Below are 22471 nucleotides of genomic sequence, written 5' to 3'. Positions count from 1 at the left end.
TTTAAATATAGATAATATAGTTCATTTCGTGAAATTAACGTTAACATTCTTAGGAAGTGAATGTACCTAAATCTAAACCTTATTTTCCCTCTTCAATCATAATCTTACTAAGATGGTGTCTTTCAGATCAAAAATCGATTCTTTTATATTTAAGATCACAAATTTAAGATATTTGTTTTTGCTACTGCATTGTCAAAGATGAACAAATAAATTCAATTGTAACTTTTGGATTCATTCTCATGATCTGTGGAGGATGATACTGACAAAAAAAAACCTACATTATCTCACATTCCAAACCATATTAATGTCAATTTAACTAAAGAAACTACATTATTTCTAATTAGAAAAATATAGACGTAGTTGAGTAAAAACCAATAAAAACTATAATAAAAAAATATAAATATAGGAATAAATTACTAATTAAATATATATAATATTTGGAAAGAAAAGGTGAATGAAGAATTGATATTTTGAAGAGGGAAATTTAATAAATGAGAGGGCCTCTTGCAAATTCACGTACATGTAATGTCTGTATGGTTTCTGTAAAAAGGACATGGTACCTAAACCAAAGTGGCCATTGACATGACCGATTCCAACTGGTGAAGGGTTTTACTTGAGAATTTGAGAATTATGAATTAGATAGTGCTGAAATTGTTCCGTGACATGTTCAATCAAAATAATTGCCAGACCCAATGGTTATCATGCAAAGCCTTTTCAAACCCATCTCCATTGCCACCAATGTCTTGGAAGATCTATGTACCATGATTCATACACCATAAATCAACTACAACTTTTAAATTATCTATATTTCTAACACAATTTCACCATAATTCTAAATCTTCCGCCCTTTCAGTAGATATGCATAGCAGAATCACTATGTAATAACATTTCTATCTCACTCACCAATCAATCCATACAGAGAATATCTCATACCACGTTTTCATTCTAAAAAATAATAAAATACAAAGAAAAATATAAAAAAAGTTCTAAAAGAAAAAAGAGAGTGAACAGAAAATATGAATATGTGTGAAAGAAATATGTGTGATGAAGGAGATGAGGAAAAGGGTATGAGTATGTAGAATACGAGTAGTGAAGAAAAATAGTGTAGATGAAGAGTATAAGTATGGATGAAAAGGATAAGTGTACGGTTGAAAGAGATGAATATAAAAAATTAAGATAAGTGTGAAAAGATTTATATAAAAAAGAAATCTTGTACCGTGTTTTCATTCTAAATAAACTAAAATATAAAGAAGAAAAAAAGTTCTAAACGAAAAAAGAGAGTGAACAAAAAATATGAATATGTGTGAAAGAAACATGCGTGATGAAGGAGATGAGGAAAAGGGTATAGATGTAAGTATGAATATGAGCATGGATGAAGAAGATAAATCGTGGTTTAAAGAGATGAATATAAAAGAATAAGATAAGTGTGAAAAGATTTATATAAAAAAAATTACAAAAATTAAGTGAGAAAATTTATTATCTTAAAATATGAATCTTTGATTAAAAACATATATTTTCATGAAGATGCATGAATATATGACATATAAAGCTTAATTTAAATAAATATAAATTTTAAAAAAAATGAGATTATCTTTAATTAAATCTTATTGATTTATAATATTTATTTAGTTATTATTGAGTCGTGACACTAATATAAATATTTTTATTTTTTTTTAAATATTTAATACCATCTCGGAGTTTAATATTAAGTGAATTATATTAATGGTGGTTAAGAGAAGTTAATTCAATACTAACACAAATATAAATTATTAAAAAAAGCCTAAAAATATTTTGCATTAACTTATAATTGGTTAAGCCGACTCTATTAGTAGCTAGATTATTTAAAAAACAAATTTATGCCTTTTGAATTTTGTTAAAAACAATTACTTTTCTGTGTTATGCCAACTAAGCTGACTCTAATAACACCATAATTCGGCTAAAACTATTATAAAAGTTAATTTAACGCTTTTTCATATATTTTTTTTATATTGAGACCTGAAATTACTTCTAATCCAATAAATCTTAAAGCAATGAGTTTGATTTTTTTTTCTTATATATTTTTCATCTTAATCATCTTCCCTCAATGTCACGTTCTTAACTCCAACTTGAATTTCTCATAGTACAAACTACAATAATAAATGTGAAGAAGAGAATTGAGTGAGTAGTTATAATATTAATACATATTTATAGACTTTTTTTACCACTTAAATAAAGAATAAGATAATCCAATGCAATTAAAAAATACATAATTAGTTATTACGTACATGTAATTCGTACATAAATATAATTGTTTGCTCGTATCAGATATATTACAGTTATATGATTATCATATTAATCATATCTCAAATGACCCATAATAAGAAAATTAATTGTATGAAAAAAAAACGCGTATGAGAATAGGTAATATACATAGATGAGCTATAATTAGGTTGATCTAGGAATTACGACATACGATGGGAAATATTAAATATATAAGTTTTAGAGTTAAATATGTTTTTGATACCTGAACTTTTAGTGAAATTTGCTCTTCAAAATTTTGGCCTAATTTAGTCTCCAAACTTTAAAAATGTGTGAATTTAGTTCTTTTAACTAAATTTTTTTAGGTTTATTTGATGTTTCAAGTGCGTTTCATGATAGCATTTGAGTTCTTTATAGCATTTGACACATTTTTGCTTCAATGTTAACTTAGAAATGCGTTTGAAACATCAAATAAAGTTAATAAAATTTGGTTAAAAGGAATAAATTCACACATTTCTAAAGTCTGGGGACTAAATTAGTCCAAAGTTTTGAAGAGGAACTAATTTCAATTTTCACTAAAAATTAAGGGATCAGAAACATATTTAACCCTAAGTTTTATCTAACTAATAATTTGACAACAAAAGAATTATTTGGATGAGAACTATGGTGTCTGAATAGATAATTATATATATAAAAAAAATCTACAAAAGCTATCCATGTCAGTTCCTATTCCGCCCAAAAATCTACATCTAACAATTTACACTTGATTTTCAATTTTTTCTATTGAAATGAATAAATTAAAAATATGTATATACTTTTTTAAAGTTACTCAAATGTAGCAAACTTGAATGCTACTTGTTTTTATCTTAGTTTACTATATAAGAAAAATACTGTTTTTCTAGGTCAGATTCATTATTTTGTTTCACGTGCCTCTTTTATTATGAATATTTTACTTCAAAAATATATCTTCATGTTAAGCTTAAACTATGAAAGAACTTTAACATACATGAAAGATATAAAAGTGGAGAAGTAGAAAATTTATAATAATATAAAAGTGGAGAAAAAGACAGACAGAATTAACTGAGGAAGGAATAAAGTTTTTTATTAGATCAAACAAAAACATAATCAAAAGGAAACAATGACCAATTCTTTTGCATGTAACTGGAAAATAAAATGTTCATTATTCTGTTTTGTCGTTTTTAAAAAACTACGATTCCTTAAATAGATTGTCAAAAAAGTGTTTGGAGCCTTTTAATTATTGTTTGGTGTCTCGAACAAAAGACCCACGTTTTATCTTTGAGACAATAATGAGGTATTTGAATACATCAATAGAAAGAGAAATTGAGACAAAAAACATTAGTTCATGAAAAATTCATATCTATCTCTCATTATTGTAGTTTAAAAAGACATATACTTATGTAAAGAAGAACGTCCAGAAAAAATAAAAATAAAACATAAGCTTAACAAAAAAATACATACTAAAATCATTCTTCATCTAAATAAAAAAAATAATGCATATTTAAGAAAGTGTATATAAGTTATAATATTACGTTAAAAAGGAAACTTTAAAGTTTAATTCTAATTTTATAAAACGATGAAATTTATATTTATCATATATTTATTTTAAATTTGTTTTATTCGATATGAAATTTCCAACTATATATATTATTTAAAAGAAGATTAATTAAAGACACGTCAATTAAATATTAAAATCATTTTTTAAAATTTTAAAATAATAAGTTTATAAAATTTTTGAATTTTGATTTAATATAAAAGTAAAAATTGATGTTTAGATTCTAAAGGATATTTTTGATGAAAGTAAAGAAGTGATATGAAATCATGGGGTTAGAAGTGTTTGTGTTTTGTACTAGTTAACAGCATAGTAACTTTACCAGCTAAGCATGTGCTAGAACGAAAAACATGAAAGGAATGGTGAAGAAATTTGAAGGTACAAAATAAAGAAAGTGGTGGCAGTGGAAGATTATATTTATATAATTAGAAAATTTGAGGGAAAGTAAGAAAAATGGTGGAATTGGTACGAATGGAAATGCTTGTGTTTTACGGGATTTTGCAAAATTTACTTTCTGAAAAGAAAGCCCTAGCTAGGAGGATGGATCTTCGTTTCCCTATCTTATCTTTGCCATTTTATTCTTGCTTTTCTCCTACACTTTATATTCCCTATAATTTTTTTAAAAAAAGAAAATTTCAATTTCATTCTCATCTATTATAAATTTCCATTTCATTTCATACTTAAGTTTTTATCTTTCTTTACCACTTCTAAAGCTTTCTAAGAAAGACCATGTTAGAAATGAACTTTAAGCCTAACTCAACCCCACAAAACCGGCTTGTAGGGTGAGGTTTGCACCCACTTATAAACTATGAATTGACTTTATCTCTAGTCGATGTGGGACTTTCAACACACCCCTCTCACGCCGAGGTATATACATCTCAAGCGTGGGATTAGACATTTTTAATGGTGGTCCGATAGCGGGTGGAACAATAGGTGGGTCAATTCATACCTCGGCGTGAGGGGAGTGTGTTGGAAGTCCCACATCGACTAGAGATAAGACCAATTCATAGTTTATAAATGGGTGCAAACCTCCTACAAATTGGTTTTGTGGGGTTGAGTTTCTAACATGATATCAGAGCCATGGTTAGAGTCTATCCTAATAATGGGTGTAAACCTCACCCTACAAGTCGATTTTGTGACTTTGAGTTAAGCTTAAAATCAACTTCTAACACACCCAAAATTACAAGGTCATATTCCTCCAAACACTACCATCAAAATTCAATCAAGGAATCTATTTTCAACAAACACCAAAGTTTCTCTAGAAATGCCTAGAGCTCCCATTTCAGTCCACACCTCTTTTTTCTCCTAAAACCTTTCTATAATTCAAACCAAGTCTTCAAAGGCCTTCCCATAAGTGACTCCAATCAAACCCTGCCCATAGAACATCAAAACATCAACAAAAAAAAAACTATCTTATTACAATACAATGCTTTGATATAGGTATATTAAATTTTACAAGACATCACATATTTTAAATTTGATTGTTTTTCTAATTTATAAAGAGTTTTATCACACTCTTTATAAGAAATTTTATAAAAAAAAATGATAAAATAGAATATAAAGTTCTATCTCACATACTTTTAGATTTATGTTTTAAACTTAGAGTACAATCAAATCACGAAGGCTGGAGACAATTTTAAAATCATGAATAAAACAATCCCTTTTAATTTTGTGTCATAAAGAATTTTTAGATTCATGAATTCGATTATAAATAAGTTTATTATCAATCATTTGAAACTCGATTATTTTTCACAAAAATATATAGACAAATGTTTTTCAACAAACATATATTTTAATTAAGTGTTTCTCATAATTCAATAGCAATTTTAGTGTAATAAAATATCTTATAAATGCTATTAGTCGAAACACTTAAAATATGTATATGACAAAATATCTTTATTAGGAAAAGATGACACTAAATATGATTGAAAGATCAACAATTTTAAATATCACAAAAATTTTGAATAATTATTTAATTAACAATAATCTCACTGAAAATAAAAACAAGTTTCAGACACCAAAGGATAAATTTTAGGAGAAGATAAATTGGTTTTCAATTCCTATACCATAGTTTGATGGAGAAACACAATGCTTTATCTAGATTTCTTCAATTTCTATATCATCTAATGAATGAGTTTGATGGAAAAATACAATGGTATGTATGAATATCATAAATTACTTAATCCAAAAGTTGAGAGTAACTTTGACATTTATATGTAAATCTTAATATAATGTAATTTTCATTTCTATTTTTTAAAATATCTTTAATTGATTGATGACACTTTTATAAATGTTATCAGCAAAAGGACATCTTTCAGCAACAACTTAAACCTAATAAATATAAAAATGTAATTTTATTTCTTTAATTAGTAGCGAATACCTATGGATACGACGAGTAGTGGATAGTATAATATCCGAATCTAACCCGTTAATAAGAAGATACTAAATTATCCACTATCCATAAATATCTACGACCAGTAGGTATTACTATCTAAAATGAATTTTACCTACAAATATATGTCATCTTAATAATAAGTATATATATCTTTTAAACTAAATGTGTACTGAAAAAAGTAAATACGACTTTTCTAATGATAAATATTTAACTTTCTAATTAAAATTTTATATTCCTAATGAATAATTAGAAGTAAGATGTAGTTTCATATGTTTAATAAGTGTGTAATAAAGCGTTAGGTGAAATCCTACATACTTCTTATCTATTATATTATATTAATTTTATTATGATGTATCTTAATAGTATTTAATTATTTTGATTCTTAAAGTGTAAAAAAGTATGTTAGGTTGAATTGGCAAAGTGTATTAGCTTCTTTTTTAGAGTTTTGTTTGGAAAGTTAATTTAATATACTATAAAATTAAAGGGACAAAATGGGGTCATGGAAAATACTTACAAATGTTTGTTCATCACCAAAATTAGGTAATAAACAGGAATGACAACAAGTGAGATCAAAATATAGATAGTATCTACTTGCCATTCGACATACATGAAAAAATCATACTTATTATGCGTCTTGTTATTGGTTGGATGCTTGCATAAAACAAACATGTGGATTTTTCTCAACTTGTGAATATCCAATAATACTGGCGAATATTTTAAAAGTAAATTATTTTATGAGTTTTTAAATAAGGTTGAAATTAATTTACAATAAATAATGAAGATAATAGGATTGAGCAATTGATTGATAATATTTTATTAAATGTTATTAGCAAAAAAAACATCTTTTTACATCGACTTAAACCTAATAAATATAAAAATGTAATTTATTTTTTTTAATGAGTAACGGATAAATGTGTAATAAAGTGTTAGGTAAAATCCTATGTACTTCTTATCTATTATATTATATTATATTAAATTTATTAAGATTGATATGTGAAGTGTATAGAAACTTCACTCTTTTTTATACTTTTCTTTTATATATTTTTGTAGTATATAAATCTGCTTAGTAGAAATAATCTAGAGAAAATTTTAGAAATTTTGACCGAGATGACTTAGTTTTAATATTTTTAAGTGAAGTTAAGTATATAAATAGTTTTTCTATCATAATATAAATTTCTCATTATTAAACAAGATTATATATATATATATATATATATATATATATATATATATATATATTTATATTCAGATAATTATACAAACGTAAAATTATATATATTATAAAAGATCATATTATAATTAGTGTTATTTAAAAAAAAATTACCCAAAAAAACTTTCCTCCCAATACAATACATATGGGAATCTATATAAAATTAAATGAGAATTGTTGTAGCAACAATGATCTTTATGGCTTGTACATTCAAATTTGGGCATGAACTTTAAGTAACATTTGATGAAGAAAAGTTCTCCTACATTTGGTGAAGAAAATGTTCCACTCTAACCTATAGTTTCAAAATGAAATATTACTATAACTTTTCATATTTCATGATTTTTTCTTACAAATTTGTTATAAAATTTTGTAAGAAAAAAATTGTTTATCAGTTTTTTAATTGACAGATAATTTCTTTATGAATAATTATTTCCTACAAATTATAGGTCTTTCCTACAATTTTTTTTTATAAAAAATGCTTTGTAAAAAATGTTTTAAAAAGAATTGGTAGTAATTTTTTTAAAATTATTATTGATAACAAATTCTATAAGTATTTTCTAAAAAGTTAAAAGAAAATTGACAAGAAATATGTGTTTTTTTCACAGTGAATATAGTTTTTATATAAATTAATATATAAATATTCTTTAATATAATTTTTCTAAAAGTATAATTTCATTTTATTTTACAACAAACTAATTTTAATTTTTTAAAATAATTTCTTTTAGTATTGAAAACATTTTGAAAATTTTGAATAAAACTATAAATTATTTCTACCTTTAGGAATACTGAATAAATAGTTGGTGAACAACATAACAGTAATTATGATGATAAAGGTTGTTAAAGTTAAGAAAATATAGAGAGGCTAATTATGACACCTGCTATGTAACAGTGATAATTATGATAATTAAATGAAATTAAAGAAAATAATTTTGGTCAAAGCATAGGTTGGAAAGTTGCATGCAGAAGCATAGGGAAGATAAAATCCTTTCATTGGCACACTAAAAAGTTACTTAATGGGAGCAGACACAGAAGAACCCTAATAGGAGATTCAATCTTTTCAAACCTACTCATTTATTATAACTCATATCTCAAAAATTTTATCTTTTCTTCTTTCTTTAATTACCTAGTATCTGTAGCTCTAGGTTAGATCTTCCTTTCCAATTTTTTTTTTCTCATTATTATTATTTTTCAATTTTCCTCATTTTTCTTCATTTTTATTTTATCCTTTTTGTAAAATTGCGTGTCTTTTTCTGAATCATTAGTTTTTTTCTCTGAGTGCTTTCATGCATCTTCCTATATATACTTCAGGAATATTTTTTATATTGTTCTGTTCCTTTTTTTTTAGTTGAATAGAATCCAATAAGTTAATTATTTGCATTCTACCTATAATTTTACTCCACTTGTTTTATTCTTCTTTAATTGTTAATACAATATTATTTTTCACTGGAATATTCTGTAATTCAAAAGTGTCAAAATCATATTTTTATGTTTACTGAGGAAAATCTTTTCCTACAACTAACGGCTCAAAGCTAGAAAGAACTAGAAAGTAAAAACTAATAATTAAATTAATAAACAAAAGTAGAAATATAGATTTAAAATAATTAAATATGTTTTCAGTTTTTAAATTTAGATGTAAAATTAGAATTTATTCTTCTCCTAAACTTTGATGATCCCTAAATTTTAAAATAAATTAATATAGTTTTTCTATTTTAATTTTGTTAAATTTTTAAGTTGTTGTTTATCTATTTATTTTTAAAATTTAAAAATTAAATTGCGTCAAAGCTTAGGATAAAGACAATTTTTAATTTTTGTGCTAATTTTAGGAACTATAAACATTTTTAGTCATTTTCGAGGAAAAGTAAGTAGATCTATTTGAAAGAATAAAGAGAGGAACATGTAGCAGTTTGTTTTAAGGAATAAAAAGATGAATGTGAAGAGATTTGAAAATAAAATTTGTTAAAATTTTAAAAAATGTACGCGATAAACAAAAAATAGTATTTTAATAGATAAAATTATTGATTACAATTTTAACCTTATAATTAAAATTAATATAAAATAAATTGTAACTGTAATAATAATAATTGTTATTATTATAATATTATTTATTATTATTATTATCATCATCATAATATTATCAATATCATTATGATAATAATAATTATCATTACTTATTATTAATACTATCATTATTAATTATCCAGAAGATTTAATAAAGTAATAATTATTATTAATTTTTTTTCAATAATTTTAATTTCACAATTAATATTATTACTAAACGTAGGTGTTGAGTTGTCTTCGCTTCCCCATCTATATAAAATGAAAATATTAAATTTCTTTTAAATTCATATGTTCAAATCACCTTAAATCCCTAAATCCCTAGAAACGAACAAGTTTCATTCATTCTTATCCAATTTTCAATAGTCTCAAATAATAAATATCCAAAATTAAACAAAACAATATAGTGAGAAAAATAATTGATATATAATATATAAGTGATAAGATAAAGAGAGAAAAAATAAAGATAGTCTATTAACAACAAAAATATTAATTTTGTTTGAATAATATTGAGTTAAAAAAATTTAATAGGTTGAAATTCTTTAAAAATTGAAAAAAAGTATAATTGAGAAAGAAACCTTATTTAAAAAAAAAAAACTAGTTATTAAATATAAATGTGAAAACTTTTCATTCTAGCAATATATATATTTGATTTATGAATAATTCCAATTAATTTTTACATGACTTATACTTAAGTTGTAAAATTTATAACAAAAAAAAAAAGTTAATAATTTAATATAGCATGAAAAGTAAAGAAAATTAAGTGATTTAGAAGTACCTAATCCCTTTATCTTTATGATGTTTTGCAATCTAGCAAAACAAACTAATAAGATTCTCTGATATCTGTTCCCCGACTTCCCCAATGAATCCTCTTGGCCTTTATCAACACTCCATTTCACCACCTTTATATAAACCTCTTCCTTTGTCTTTCCCTTTCACTCCAACTCAAACCCTTCCCATCTTTCTCTCTCTCTTTCTCTCATATCACTCTTCAACAAAAAACTCTTCCAAATCATGTTGATCCCTCATCCATCAATGCTAGTTGCACCACAGAGCAACGACATTGAAGTTCAACCAGTGAACTTGGATGCACCTCTGCAAAACCACTCCAACATACCCTCTGAGTTTGTGTGGCCTGACGATGAGAAACCATGTCTTCAGCCACCGGCACTCAAGATTCCACCCATTGACATGAAGGCCTTTCTCTCCGGAGATCCAGAGGCTGTGGCAAACATTTGTGCAGAAGTCAGTGAGGCATGCAAGAAGCATGGCTTCTTTCTTGTTGTCAACCATGGAGTTGACAAGAAGCTCCTAGAGAAAGCTCACAAGCTCATAGACGCTTTCTTCTGCATGGAGCTTCCAGAGAAGCAGAGGCTTCAGAGAAAGTTAGGAGAACACTGTGGCTTTGCTAATAGCTTTATAGGAAGGTTCTCCTCCAAACTTCCTTGGAAGGAAACCCTTTCTTTCCATTACTCTAATGATAAATCCACCAGAACTGTTGAGGACTATTTTCTGTCTTCCATGGGAGAAGATTTCAGAGAGTTTGGGTAAGATTTACCGAATGCAGTTTTCTTTCATGTAAAGATGCTTTGTTTTTAGCCTCTAAAAGACCAAATAAAAAGTTCTTTGTCTGTTCTTTAAATAAATCATTTGAATTGCTATGAAAGCCAAGCCAGGTGAAAAAAAAAACCCTTTTCTGTTAAAAATCCTTTACACAGATAAGGTAAAATCCTTTTCTGATTCATTGCCACAGCTTTTCCTTTTGTTCTCTTTCTTTCTCTTTCTCTTCTATTTATGAGTCTCTTCAACATGCATGCAGACACATCTGAAACCCTCTAACCCTCTTTTTCTTTCCTGTTTTTCATCTGCAACAGGAGTGTGTTTCAAGAGTACTGTGAAGTGATGAGCAATCTGTCTCTTGAGATCACGGAGCTTCTGGGAATGAGCCTCGGAGTAAGCAGAGAATGTTTCAGAGATTTCTTCGAAGACAACGAGTCTGTTATGAGGTTGAACTACTACCCACCATGCCAAAAACCTGAGGTAGCTTTAGGAACTGGACCTCATTGTGACCCCACTTCCCTAACCGTTCTCCACCAAGATCAGGTCGAGGGCCTCCAAGTCTTTGTCGACGGAAGATGGTACTCTGTCGCCCCAAAAGAAGATGCGTTCGTTGTCAACATTGGCGACACATTTATGGTAAGGATCATATAATTACAAGGTTGACATGTTGCTTTTTGCATGATAATGGAAACTGCTAATAATTGATGTGTCTTGTAGGTCCATAACTGTCCTTAAAAATAATGAACCGAATTACAACACTTAACGCATACACCAATCAGTTACTATGATTAAGACGGATTAAGTTTGAGATAATATAATGTTGTTTATCTTTATCTTTATCTTTATCTTTCAGGCTCTTACCAATGGGATATTCAAGAGTTGCTTGCATAGAGCTATTGTGAACAACCAGATTGTGAGAAAATCTCTTGCTTTCTTCCTTTGTCCACATAAAGACAAAGTGGTGACTCCTCCAAAGGAACTGATTACCAACGAGAATCCAAAGAAATATCCAGATTTCACATGGCCAACTCTTCTTGAATTCACACAGTTACATTACAGGTCTGACGTGGAAACACTTGATGCCTTCTCGAGATGGTTACTAGAGAAAAACAAGTGAACAGGTGGCCCCCACCAGTGTTCCATGGCCAAGAACACTCTAAACTCAGCTTTAACTTGTATCTGTTTCTGTGAGGAGGATGACATCATGTGAAGTTAAAGATAGTGTTTTTGGTGGGCTGGTTCTCAAGAAAAAGATAAAATAAACATGAATAAATGCTGTTAGTGTTGGGAGAATAAGTGCAAATGGAAGAACTTAGGCCATCTTTGTAGGAATAAAGAGTTTATTTTATGTAGTGAAGTTATTCCATGTTGTCACTACTGATGCATTACTAGTTGTCTTAAGCTTTGTTCTAATTTCCTGTTATGCATATCATGTCCAACTTTTAATTATTCAATAAATTGCTTTGCATTCGTGTCTTCACAGTTATCAGATATGCTTTATGCCAAATCTCCCAAATCTTCACTTATTTGTTTAATTACGAGTTTAACTCATGATAAATATTGATTGACCTTCTTTTTCGGACTTATCAATTTTCTTTTTCAAACAAATTAAGCACTTTTCACTAAACAAATATTAATTTCACATAAAGAAAATTAACATATATTTTCCCTTTTAGATAATTTGCAACTGGTTGAAGATTTAGAGTGTTTACCTGTTGTTAGTAGAAAAAGCTAAACGAAATAATTAATAATACTATAAATACATGATAATCAGTTTATTCAAGAGTAGAACTAAAGTAATAAAACAGAAAATAGTGTGTTCTGTCCTTCTGACTACTCACCAAACATTACCTAGGGAACCACTGATTAATAAATCATGAAAGCATGCACTTACACTTTTGATGATGTCATCCATATCCTTAAGATTTATCTAGACATATATTTCTTTATCAACATAAAATAATTATTATGTATATATTATAAGAGATCTAATCCTTGTCAAAGAAAAATACAACCAGAGAGGGTTGTAAGATATAGTTATTCATCTAAAATAATCAAAGTAAATCATATCCCCAATCTACTCAAATATAATTACATCTATAGAAGACATCATCATATATATATATATAAAGAGTTGACACTTTTTCTAATTAAAATTTAAAGACAATAAATTTATAAACCTTTTTATAATATATTTAATTTTTTTTTTATCTTTACAAGACATAAATTTACACTTAAAATCGTAATATTTATCAAGATATAATATACTTTTAAAAGAATCTCAATCTGAATCAAAGAGTCTAAACATTAATGGAAAATTAAATTAATTCTCATATGTTCTTCCATCTACTTACCAAACTTGAACATGGATGTTAATGTAACTGTGTTATCAATGAATCGGAAAAACCACTTTCAATTGATTCATGGCAATCATAAACATGTGTATGACATGTTTGTTGCCTCAAAAGGAAAAATGAATTGGGTGTGTTGATTTATTCATTATGATTTTTTCTCTTCTGCATGCAAAACAAACAGTATTTCATTTGTGTTTTCAGACGAGTCTGATTTACTTTTATGAGAATTTTTCACATTTAATCAAGATCTTTAATAGATGCATATTTTGGCCAACATAATAAATCTAGTTTGAAGTGTTGACCACATCTCCATCAAACGTAAAACATTAGTTTCTTTTTTCTGCATTCAAAAGGGTGAAACCAAACTCATGCACGCCTTTTCAAACCTGTGAAACATGGTATGATGAAATTATTTAATGAATTATTATTATTATTATTATTATTATTATTATTATTATTATTATTATTATTATTTGTGATAAGGACAACACACTATGAAGAATATGTTATGTGAAAATGGTGGCACACAATTTGAAACTTTACCGAGTGAGGTTGGACTGAATTGGTGCTTTTATATCCAACACGACAAAATGTCACTTTAATAACAAGTTGGACACTGCATGCAATTGAGTCATTATAACCTTAGCAGCAAACTTTTGTTTCTAGCAATGCAACACGGTCCAATGGTTTTTTAATTCATCACACTTCACGAGAAAAACCACAGAACATACATGTTTTAACGTGCCATTAATTATATAATAATCTATCATTATTCCACTTGATCGAACTTTAATTTTGTTCAATTAGTGTCACATCAAAAATACATATGGATTACTCTATTCTTTTAAGCATTAATCTTAGTTTATATGCATAAAGTTGTTAACTCCTTTAACAAAAGCACAACAGAAACGACTAACCATCCTAATTACTCAAATCATGTTTAACAAAAGTTTTAACAATGATTAGGGATAAGCTCAAAATTATTTAAAGTACTTATCTCATTATTCTTCCCTAAAAGGTAGTGCATGATGAATTGATTGATTATCAACTCAAGCTTATTATAGATAATGAATATAAATAATAGAATCATTAATTAATGGATTTAAACATTACAATTCCAAATTTTTATATTTGTTAAAGACTTTGTGGATGAACATGCTATAAGGTTTCATCATTGGTATTGGTATAATTAGTTTTAAATTGTTAGTGAAACTCAAATGTAATGTTATAAATTTTTTTTTCTTTCTCGGACTTTAGAGGTGTCAATATCGTGTTCTGCATGCTGTTATTTTAGATGTTTTCTACTATGCTTATTTCTAGAGAATTTTACTACACATTTATAATTGGCTAAGTTAACAGTTTATAATTTATATTTACATTTGAACAGTTTAATTAATATTTCAACTTTAAAAGAATATTTTTGATTTCAGGTAGCCTTTGAACAATATTACTTTTAGCTTGTATGATTTCTTACTTACATATATAATGAAAAATCTTCGTACCAACTGCATGAAAGAGTGATAAAAAAATTTCGAGTCACAATTTAAGCAAATTACCGTTAATATTTTAGTAAAATATAGAATGTTAAGTTAATTTAGACTTAATTTAAAAAGACTTGAATTAAGTTTCTTAATTTTATATAGTTACTTTTTTAATTTTTAAATTAAAAATGATTTGTGTCCTTCCCACTCATCAAACCAATCTCATCTTTTTTTTTTATTTGAGAAAATAAAATCATTAACTCTATATACAATTCACTCAACATCGAAGATTTTTTATTACTCTCTTGTTCAATTCATGTTATTGTTCAAATCTGTAACTCTTTTCTAGTAGAACATTAATAAGCATTTATAAAAAAAAATAAAATAAAAAATTACATGTCCATTTATACATGTTTTATTTTATAATTATCACATGTAATAGTTGATAATTTATTATTCATTGGCAAAACGTGTAACAAACCTAATGGACCGACGGAAAGAGACCAACCCATTTTTCAGTAATTTTTTTAGATGACTAAAATAATTGTATTTTTTAGGATCAATTTTTTCAGATGTTTTCAAAGGCTAAAAATATTATGACAAATTAAGAGACTAGAAATATATGTAAGTAATTATAGATTAAAAAAAGTAAACAAATAATTATGAAAAAACCTAATTAAAAATATTAAGTCATTTTTGTATTATTGTGCAAAACATAGTTTCCACTTTGACTTCAATTTTAATTTTATGCAATAACTTATTAGATGCAGAACAATGCTAAAGTATGGTTGATTTCATAACTATCAAACACAAGATAACCTCTAGAAATTCAAGCCTTAATTAAAATTTATGATAAAATTTTAATGTAATATATCTTGTTAATTATCATCTTATTTTTTTACAGGAACAAAATCATTAGTAAAATTTCTATTTGGTATATTGTCTCTCTTAATGTATGTGGGGAAAGTTTATTTACCTTTTAAAATAGTTCATCTTAAATATGATTTGAATAATTTTATTTAGCTTTTATAAACTTTTTTATATGTAATCTAAAATTCTTGATATGTGGACCAAATTATATATACATGTATTTCACACACATGGAAATGGAGATAAAAATGAATACTTGCACCTTTTTGATTTTTTTTAGTTACAATTATATAAGTTTTAATGTTGACTAAGTGATTATGGTTTTGTCTTTAAAAAGTATTTTAAAGAATATAAAGTGTATTTAAATTGTTTTAAACATTGACTCTTAAATAATATTACTAGTAAAAAAATTGATTTTTAACTCGCGCTATAGGCTTCGGTTTAGGTGAAACCGAAGCCTATCAAAACGCGGTGACATTTTTGTAGTTTAAGCGAACTTATACGTCTCGGTTCAAGGGGAACCGAAGCATATAAGGCATATTACCTCGGTTGATACTACAACTGATGCCCAAAAGCCCACTTGTCCCCTAACATGTCTCTGAAATTTGAAGTCTGCGCAGAGCTTATGGCTCCGGTTCATTCAGAACTGGTGCGAAACCATGTTTATTCATCGGTTTAGGCAGGAACCGAGGTGTATAACCATTTCATATTTTTATTTTTATTTTTTTCTAAGGACTGTATGCCTCGGTGGAGAGTAGAACCGAGGCATAAATGTGTGTATTGCTTCGGCTGAACCGAGGTAGTATTGCTTACCTCTTAACCCCGCTGCCTCAAAAAAACTTAACCTACAACAGTGTTTCATTTCCTTCTTCCTCGAGAAACAACCGCCCCTTTCCCCTTTTCCTCTTCTTTTCTCGTGAGCAACCAAATCTACAAGGCGGCTCCAAAATCTCCCCCTCCACGCAGAGACTCAAGGTGACCAAACCCGAAACCGAAAACGAGATCCCTTCGCCTTCCTCTTTGTTCGCCAAAACCCTATCACTGGGAGCCACCACCACCTCGTCGTGTGCGACGGCTGCGAGCGCGACTTCCACCTCTCCTGTGAGTGCGTAGCCTTTGGAGGGAAGAGGAAGCGGTGGCCGTTGGGAGTGAAGTGAGGTTGCCGATGAGCGGCGACCATGGAGGTTGAACGGGGTTGCGTCATGGAGACGAACATGGAGGTTGGCAGCGGCGCTAGGTGGTGATGAACGGAGCTTCGTGATGGTGCGTCAATGGAGGTTTCTGGTGAAGAAGGTGAGTGCGGCGACTTGTGATTGGGGTTTTTCTGATGTTGATGGTGGTGATGCGAATTAGGGTTTGATGACGGCGGGGTGAAGATTGGGGGAAACTATTATGCTTTGCTGCGAGTTCTCTACACACGATGAAAGGAGGCTGTCACGATTTGCGTGGATGCTGGCTGTGGCTACTTCGAAGGCGGTGGTGACGCGATCTGCTGGTTGCCTTTCTGATTGCAGGTTGTGCGAAGGACGGAGAGAGCTCTCGCGGTGGTCATGGCAGCGACACAACGCGACACAATGTGGTTGCTGATGGTGCGCGAGAAGCGTGGTTATAGGTGGCGTCCTGGTTCTCTGGCTTGGTTTCTATTTCCTTTAGGTTGCCATGGATAACGGCGTGATTCTGGAGAATGCCATGGTGGCTGTGACGCGTTGGAGAAGAAGACTTCGCGTGGTGCCCTGTGGTGGTCCGATAAAGGTAGCACGGTTGTTGGGTGGTGGTCCGATGTAAGAATGGAGGCTGAAACGTTAAGAAGGAATTGTAGAGACAATCATACCTTTGTATTCTCTCTGTTTACCTATATGATATATTGTTGAATTATAGAAAGCTCTGGGCTAGGGATTATTGATACTTTCCGGATGGATGTTTTCTTAATTTATTCATTAGATACTCCCAGTAAAACTACAGCTTGTAATATTTCTTCTACATTGCCTTGAAACAGTTTCTTGATTCAAAGTTATTTTATTTTATGAACTGCGTTCTGTGATCTTATATGCTAGGAGACTACCGATATAGTAATGGATGTGAGTTTCTTGATTCAAAGTTATTTTATTTTATGAACTGCGTTCTGTGATCTTATATGCTAGGAGACTACCGATATAGTAATGGATGTGGCAAGCATAATCCCAGGGAGATGGCACAAAAATGGGTTCAGCCCTTCCTTCTACTACCTCGGTTCAACTCCAAACCGAGGCATAAAACCCCTCTACTGCCTCGGTTCACCAACAACCGAGGCAAAAGCATACATCTTTTTGCCTCGGTTCAGAATCGAGACAAAAAGTGTCGCCTGTATATATCTCGGTTGCAGAACCGGTACAGATAAACCAAAATAATCGCTGTCGTTTCCCTTTACTGCACTAGTGTATAAAATTATTATACATAGTTGAAATACTTATATTCATATATTATATAATAATAATTATTAATGTTTTAAAATAAATTGTCTCCGATGATTGAATTGAACCTATCCCCTCTTTTTGAATAAATACAGAAGGTGACTAACTTTAATGGTTATGACTAACTTTAATGGTTATGACTAACTTTAATGGTTATGATGCAAAGGAAACTATAGGAAAGTTATAAAGTTAGTGAGAGGGTATACCTTAAAAGAGATTATCACAAACATGTTATGTTATGATATGATGTTTTGTTTTGTTCAGGTAGAAAAAGTAGAAACTAATCCAATGAATTGGGCAATGGGTACAAAATATGTTTGAGATTCTAAGGACTTATGCAATGAGTTGTTTTAGCACTTACGATAACAAACAAATTCATCAAACATGTCAAATAATTTGTAAAGTGGTTCGGACCTACAATGTTTTCTATCTACGGTTTTTTTCTAACCCAAACCTCGTAATTTTTTACATAACTATTTTACTTTTCATAAAAATGATTTCTGGATAATCTATTTTTAAAATTTTTCAGAATAAGTTTTCTAAAATTTCTGTAATATAATTTTTGAAAATATTTTTAGAATAATTTTCTCATATTTTAAAATAAGTTTTCAAGAATAAATTTGTTCAATTTACTTTGTGGAACATATACGATAACTTCTAGAACAGTGACACTAGATGGCGTGTGTAGTGAAAGAGGTTTTTTAGTCTTTTGCTAGTATAGGATGCATCCAGTAATAATGTAGGTGCAGGAAGTAAAAGCTCAGTCAAATTGAGCTTCATATTTAGAGACGAAATTAATTTGGGCCAAATTCTGCACATCGTGATCCATATCTGATTAATGATTAATGATTAATAAGATTTCGTAAACATATATTTAGATTTTGCATTCTTCTCAATGAGAATAATAACAAATAATATAATAACATAATTCAACTCATCACTTGATAATTTAAATTGGAAATAACTAATTTTTCAGAAATATAAGTTTTGAATAGTAGTAAAGTGCAGGCAATAATTTTTTATTTATTTCTGTGCTGAATTAGGAATCATTAAATTACGGAAACGAAAAAAGAAAACTGTTATTGTTTGGATGGGTTGAGATCTATCAAAGTTGGATGGAAATAGTTCTAATAATTTTTATATTTATGTTTTAAGTTTTAAAAATCAAAGATTTTTATGAAAAAATATTTTTTGAAATAAGTTGGGCAAAAAGTTTATATCGTTTGTGAAATTCTTTTATTTGTATAAAGTCTTTCTTTCACTCTATTATTATTATTTTCCTTCTTTTTTCTCTTTATTTCTGTTATTTCTATTTCGTTTTCTTTTATTTCATTCTTAATACAGTATTACTCTGAATATGGTGCATTAAGGAGTGCTGTGATATTTTTCCAATTGCCCTCCTAAAAAAAATTAATTCACTCAACTTTCCAAAATAATCTACGAGCATTCTAATTTTGCCAAGATTTTTTTTTAATACACAGATTCATTTTGTATAAAAACTATCAAATAAGCCCAGATTTTGTCTAGATTAATTTTTCATAAGTCACACAAAAATTGAGCGTACTTTGAAAGTCATCTCAGAAGTTCTTCCATTCTGATGGATTCTTTTTTGTAATCGTTTAATGCTTTTTTAAATGAACATAAACTACTTCTCATAACGTATGAGAAGATAAGTAGTTTAATACCTTTATAGTAAATGTGAGCTCTTTCTTAAGGTTCATTTTCATTTTGTATAAAGTGAATTTGTTGTGACTGTGAAGCATTCTCTTCTGATAATATATCATACCTTCACTTATCTAAATTCATTCCGGATTTACTCTCATAATATTTTACACTGTTTAACACTTTAACAAATTCACCATTAAAAGTCTCTCAAATGCTTGAAGTTATATGTGATTATCAAAAGAAAAAGGGACAATGACTTCTTCACCTTAGCTTACAGGATCTGCTAGCTGCTACTTGAAAAGAAAACTTGCAGAGTTTCTGCTGCAAGTTTACATGATTCATGGAAAAGATCTGAAGTAAATGAAGAATGATGTGGGGAGAGGACCACATTATCCAAAGAAAAGAGATCAGTGGGAACAATAGGCTCATTCTCAAACACATCCAAGCCAGCACCCCCTATCTCCCCTTCCATCAAACACTGCACCAATTCCTTTTCATCAATCAGACCTCCACGCCCAACATTCATAATAAATCCATCTTTCCCCAACGCCAACATCACTTCCCTATTCACTATGTGCCTTGTTTCTTCATTTAATGCGCAACAAAGCACAAGAACATCACTATCACCAGCAAGCTCAACAACATTAGAATAAAAGGGGTATGAAATAAATGCCTTCTCCTTTCTTGAATTGTACATCATACTGCAACCGAAGGCCTCAAGCCTTTCGGCAACTGCTGTGCCAATTTTTCCCAATCCAACAATCCCTACTCGCTTTCCTTTTAGCTGAAACACAAAGCTCAGTGCTAGTCACCATTCATGATGCAAAATTTATGTTTTATTTGTCTATTCTAATGAGTACTAAAAGAAAACTTCTTCACATCTTACGAAGGACTTTAAATCTAATTTAATTCTGCAAAACTGATTTATTAAATAAGGTTGATTCTCTTACTTAATAAGTCTGTTTTATCAATGCTTGATGTGAGACTCCCAATCAAACATATGCATATGATTATAGTTGATATTGTTAAAAAAGACATGTTTTGAGTGGATTTTAGCAATCACAACTGTGTAGGTTTTACTCGTTATGTAATGATCTCCGTTCAAGATTTGGTACTTTCCGATAGATACTTACTAATAGTAGAGGGTTATAGAAAAACAGTGTTATATTTTGGCAGTACTCCACTCATTGAAAATCATCTTTCAGGGACAAAAATAGGAGATCGGAAATATTTGCACAAAACAGATACACCATGTTATGAAAAGCACATGCATAGATAGAAGAAGTAGAAGAATGAGTAGTACCTTAAAACCAAAAGAAAGATTCAAGGGCATAGACGGACCCCGTTTCCGAACATGTCGATCAGCAGCAGAAATTTTGCATACTACATCAAGCAACAACCCAACAGCCATATCAGCAACATCCCCGGCATGATCTCCAGCAGTAGAGGCAACCTGAATACTATGACGGCTGCATTCAACCAAGTCTATGTGGTCGGTTCCAGCGCTGGTGGTCACAATGATGCGGAGTGATGGGAGGAGCCGGATGGCATCTGCTGAGACCTTCTGTACAGGGTTGCACAATATGGCTTGAATTGATGACGGGTCAACCTTTTGCTCAGTGAGGAATTGGTGGAGAGGAACTTGTGAGGAGAAAGCTTTGAGGAAACGGTAGTTGTGAGAGTTTTGAGCTTCAAAAATTGGGAAGATTGTTGGAGGACCAAACACTAGGAGTGGTTGAAGCTCCTTATCATCTTTGAGGTTGTGCTTGTCTTCCATTGCCATTGATGGTTGAGCTCCTGGAAATTGGTACTGTCAAACTATAGAAATATTTATTCTTACTTTCAATCTTATTGTAAAATCCAAAACACTGCAAACTAACAAGGACCGAACTAAAAGAGGAATGGTACTATTTCATTCTATATGCAGTGCACGTTCAGCCACAATAACCAGATTTGGGTATACTCACAATGCCCCATTTCTTCATAATGTTTTCCATTTTCTGTTTTCAAACTTGAACACAGTATGTAGATATGTAATACTCATTCACATTCCATTAAGGGGTTGGCAGAAAGTGGAATAAAATTCAAAACCTTGAGGAAACATGTACTAGAGATGAAAATTGGAAAAACTGTATCAAACGATGCAGAATTTCCCAGCTGGAAAATTTGTCAAACAGTTCATCCACAAAGAACAAGTAAATGTTGATGAATGTAACGTGCTTATACACAAAAGCTGCATCTAAACCAAACCGAATTAATTGCTTACCAGAAGATATAAGCTGAGAAAGCTTGCTTGAGAAGTAGTGGTCGAGTTTTGACTTTGGTACGACAACTCCACCATGTGCAGTGGGGAATCTTTGGGATGAAAAGTTAATCCGATATAATAAAAGTACCCAAAGTAATTTATTTTTTTTTAGAAAATGACAGAATTGTTTTATAATAAACTTTTATGTCTTGCTTGGTATTGACTTAAATAATTCTAATATTTTAGCATTTAGGTAGTTGTCTCCTAGTTTATATATATATATTATATATATATATATATATATATATATATATATATATATATATATATATATATATATAATAATATATATATATATTAGAGCTGTCAAAATGGATC

At 29.3% G+C, this 22471-nt stretch overlaps 2 protein-coding genes across 6 annotated transcripts; one reads left to right on the top strand and one right to left on the bottom strand.

Moving 5' to 3' along the window:
• The first annotated feature begins 10392 nt into the window (after positions 1–10392).
• LOC124824344 (gibberellin 20 oxidase 2-like) lies at positions 10393–12514 on the top strand. The gene is made up of 3 exons (XM_047296770.2): positions 10393–11015; positions 11343–11664; positions 11882–12514. The coding sequence occupies exons 1-3, from the start codon at positions 10483–10485 to the stop codon at positions 12143–12145; spliced, it is 1119 nt and encodes a 372-aa protein (XP_047152726.1). The 5' UTR covers positions 10393–10482; the 3' UTR covers positions 12146–12514.
• Positions 12515–19961: 7447 nt separating this feature from the next.
• Positions 19962–22241, bottom strand: LOC124824345 (phenylpyruvate reductase-like). 5 transcript variants are annotated; one of them, XM_047296772.2, is made up of 3 exons: positions 22115–22241; positions 21152–21645; positions 19962–20632 (listed from the first exon to the last, which is right to left on the bottom strand). In XM_047296772.2, the coding sequence occupies exons 2-3, from the start codon at positions 21629–21631 to the stop codon at positions 20132–20134; spliced, it is 981 nt and encodes a 326-aa protein (XP_047152728.2). In that variant the 5' UTR covers positions 21632–21645; positions 22115–22241; the 3' UTR covers positions 19962–20131. The 5 variants fall into 5 exon arrangements, with proteins under 5 accessions (XP_047152728.2, XP_047152730.2, XP_047152729.2 ...); XM_047296774.2 differs by having other exon boundaries at positions 21152–21658; positions 22115–22227; XM_047296773.2 differs by having other exon boundaries at positions 21152–21666; positions 22115–22208.
• Positions 22242–22471: the final 230 nt, after the last annotated feature.

The sequence above is a fragment of the Vigna umbellata genome, chromosome 11 (genome assembly GCF_029865625.1).
Source record: "Vigna umbellata cultivar VRB3 chromosome 11, Vumbellata_1.0, whole genome shotgun sequence".
Lineage (NCBI taxonomy): Eukaryota > Viridiplantae > Streptophyta > Magnoliopsida > Fabales > Fabaceae > Vigna > Vigna umbellata.
This window is presented reverse-complemented; position numbering and strand designations above follow the sequence as displayed.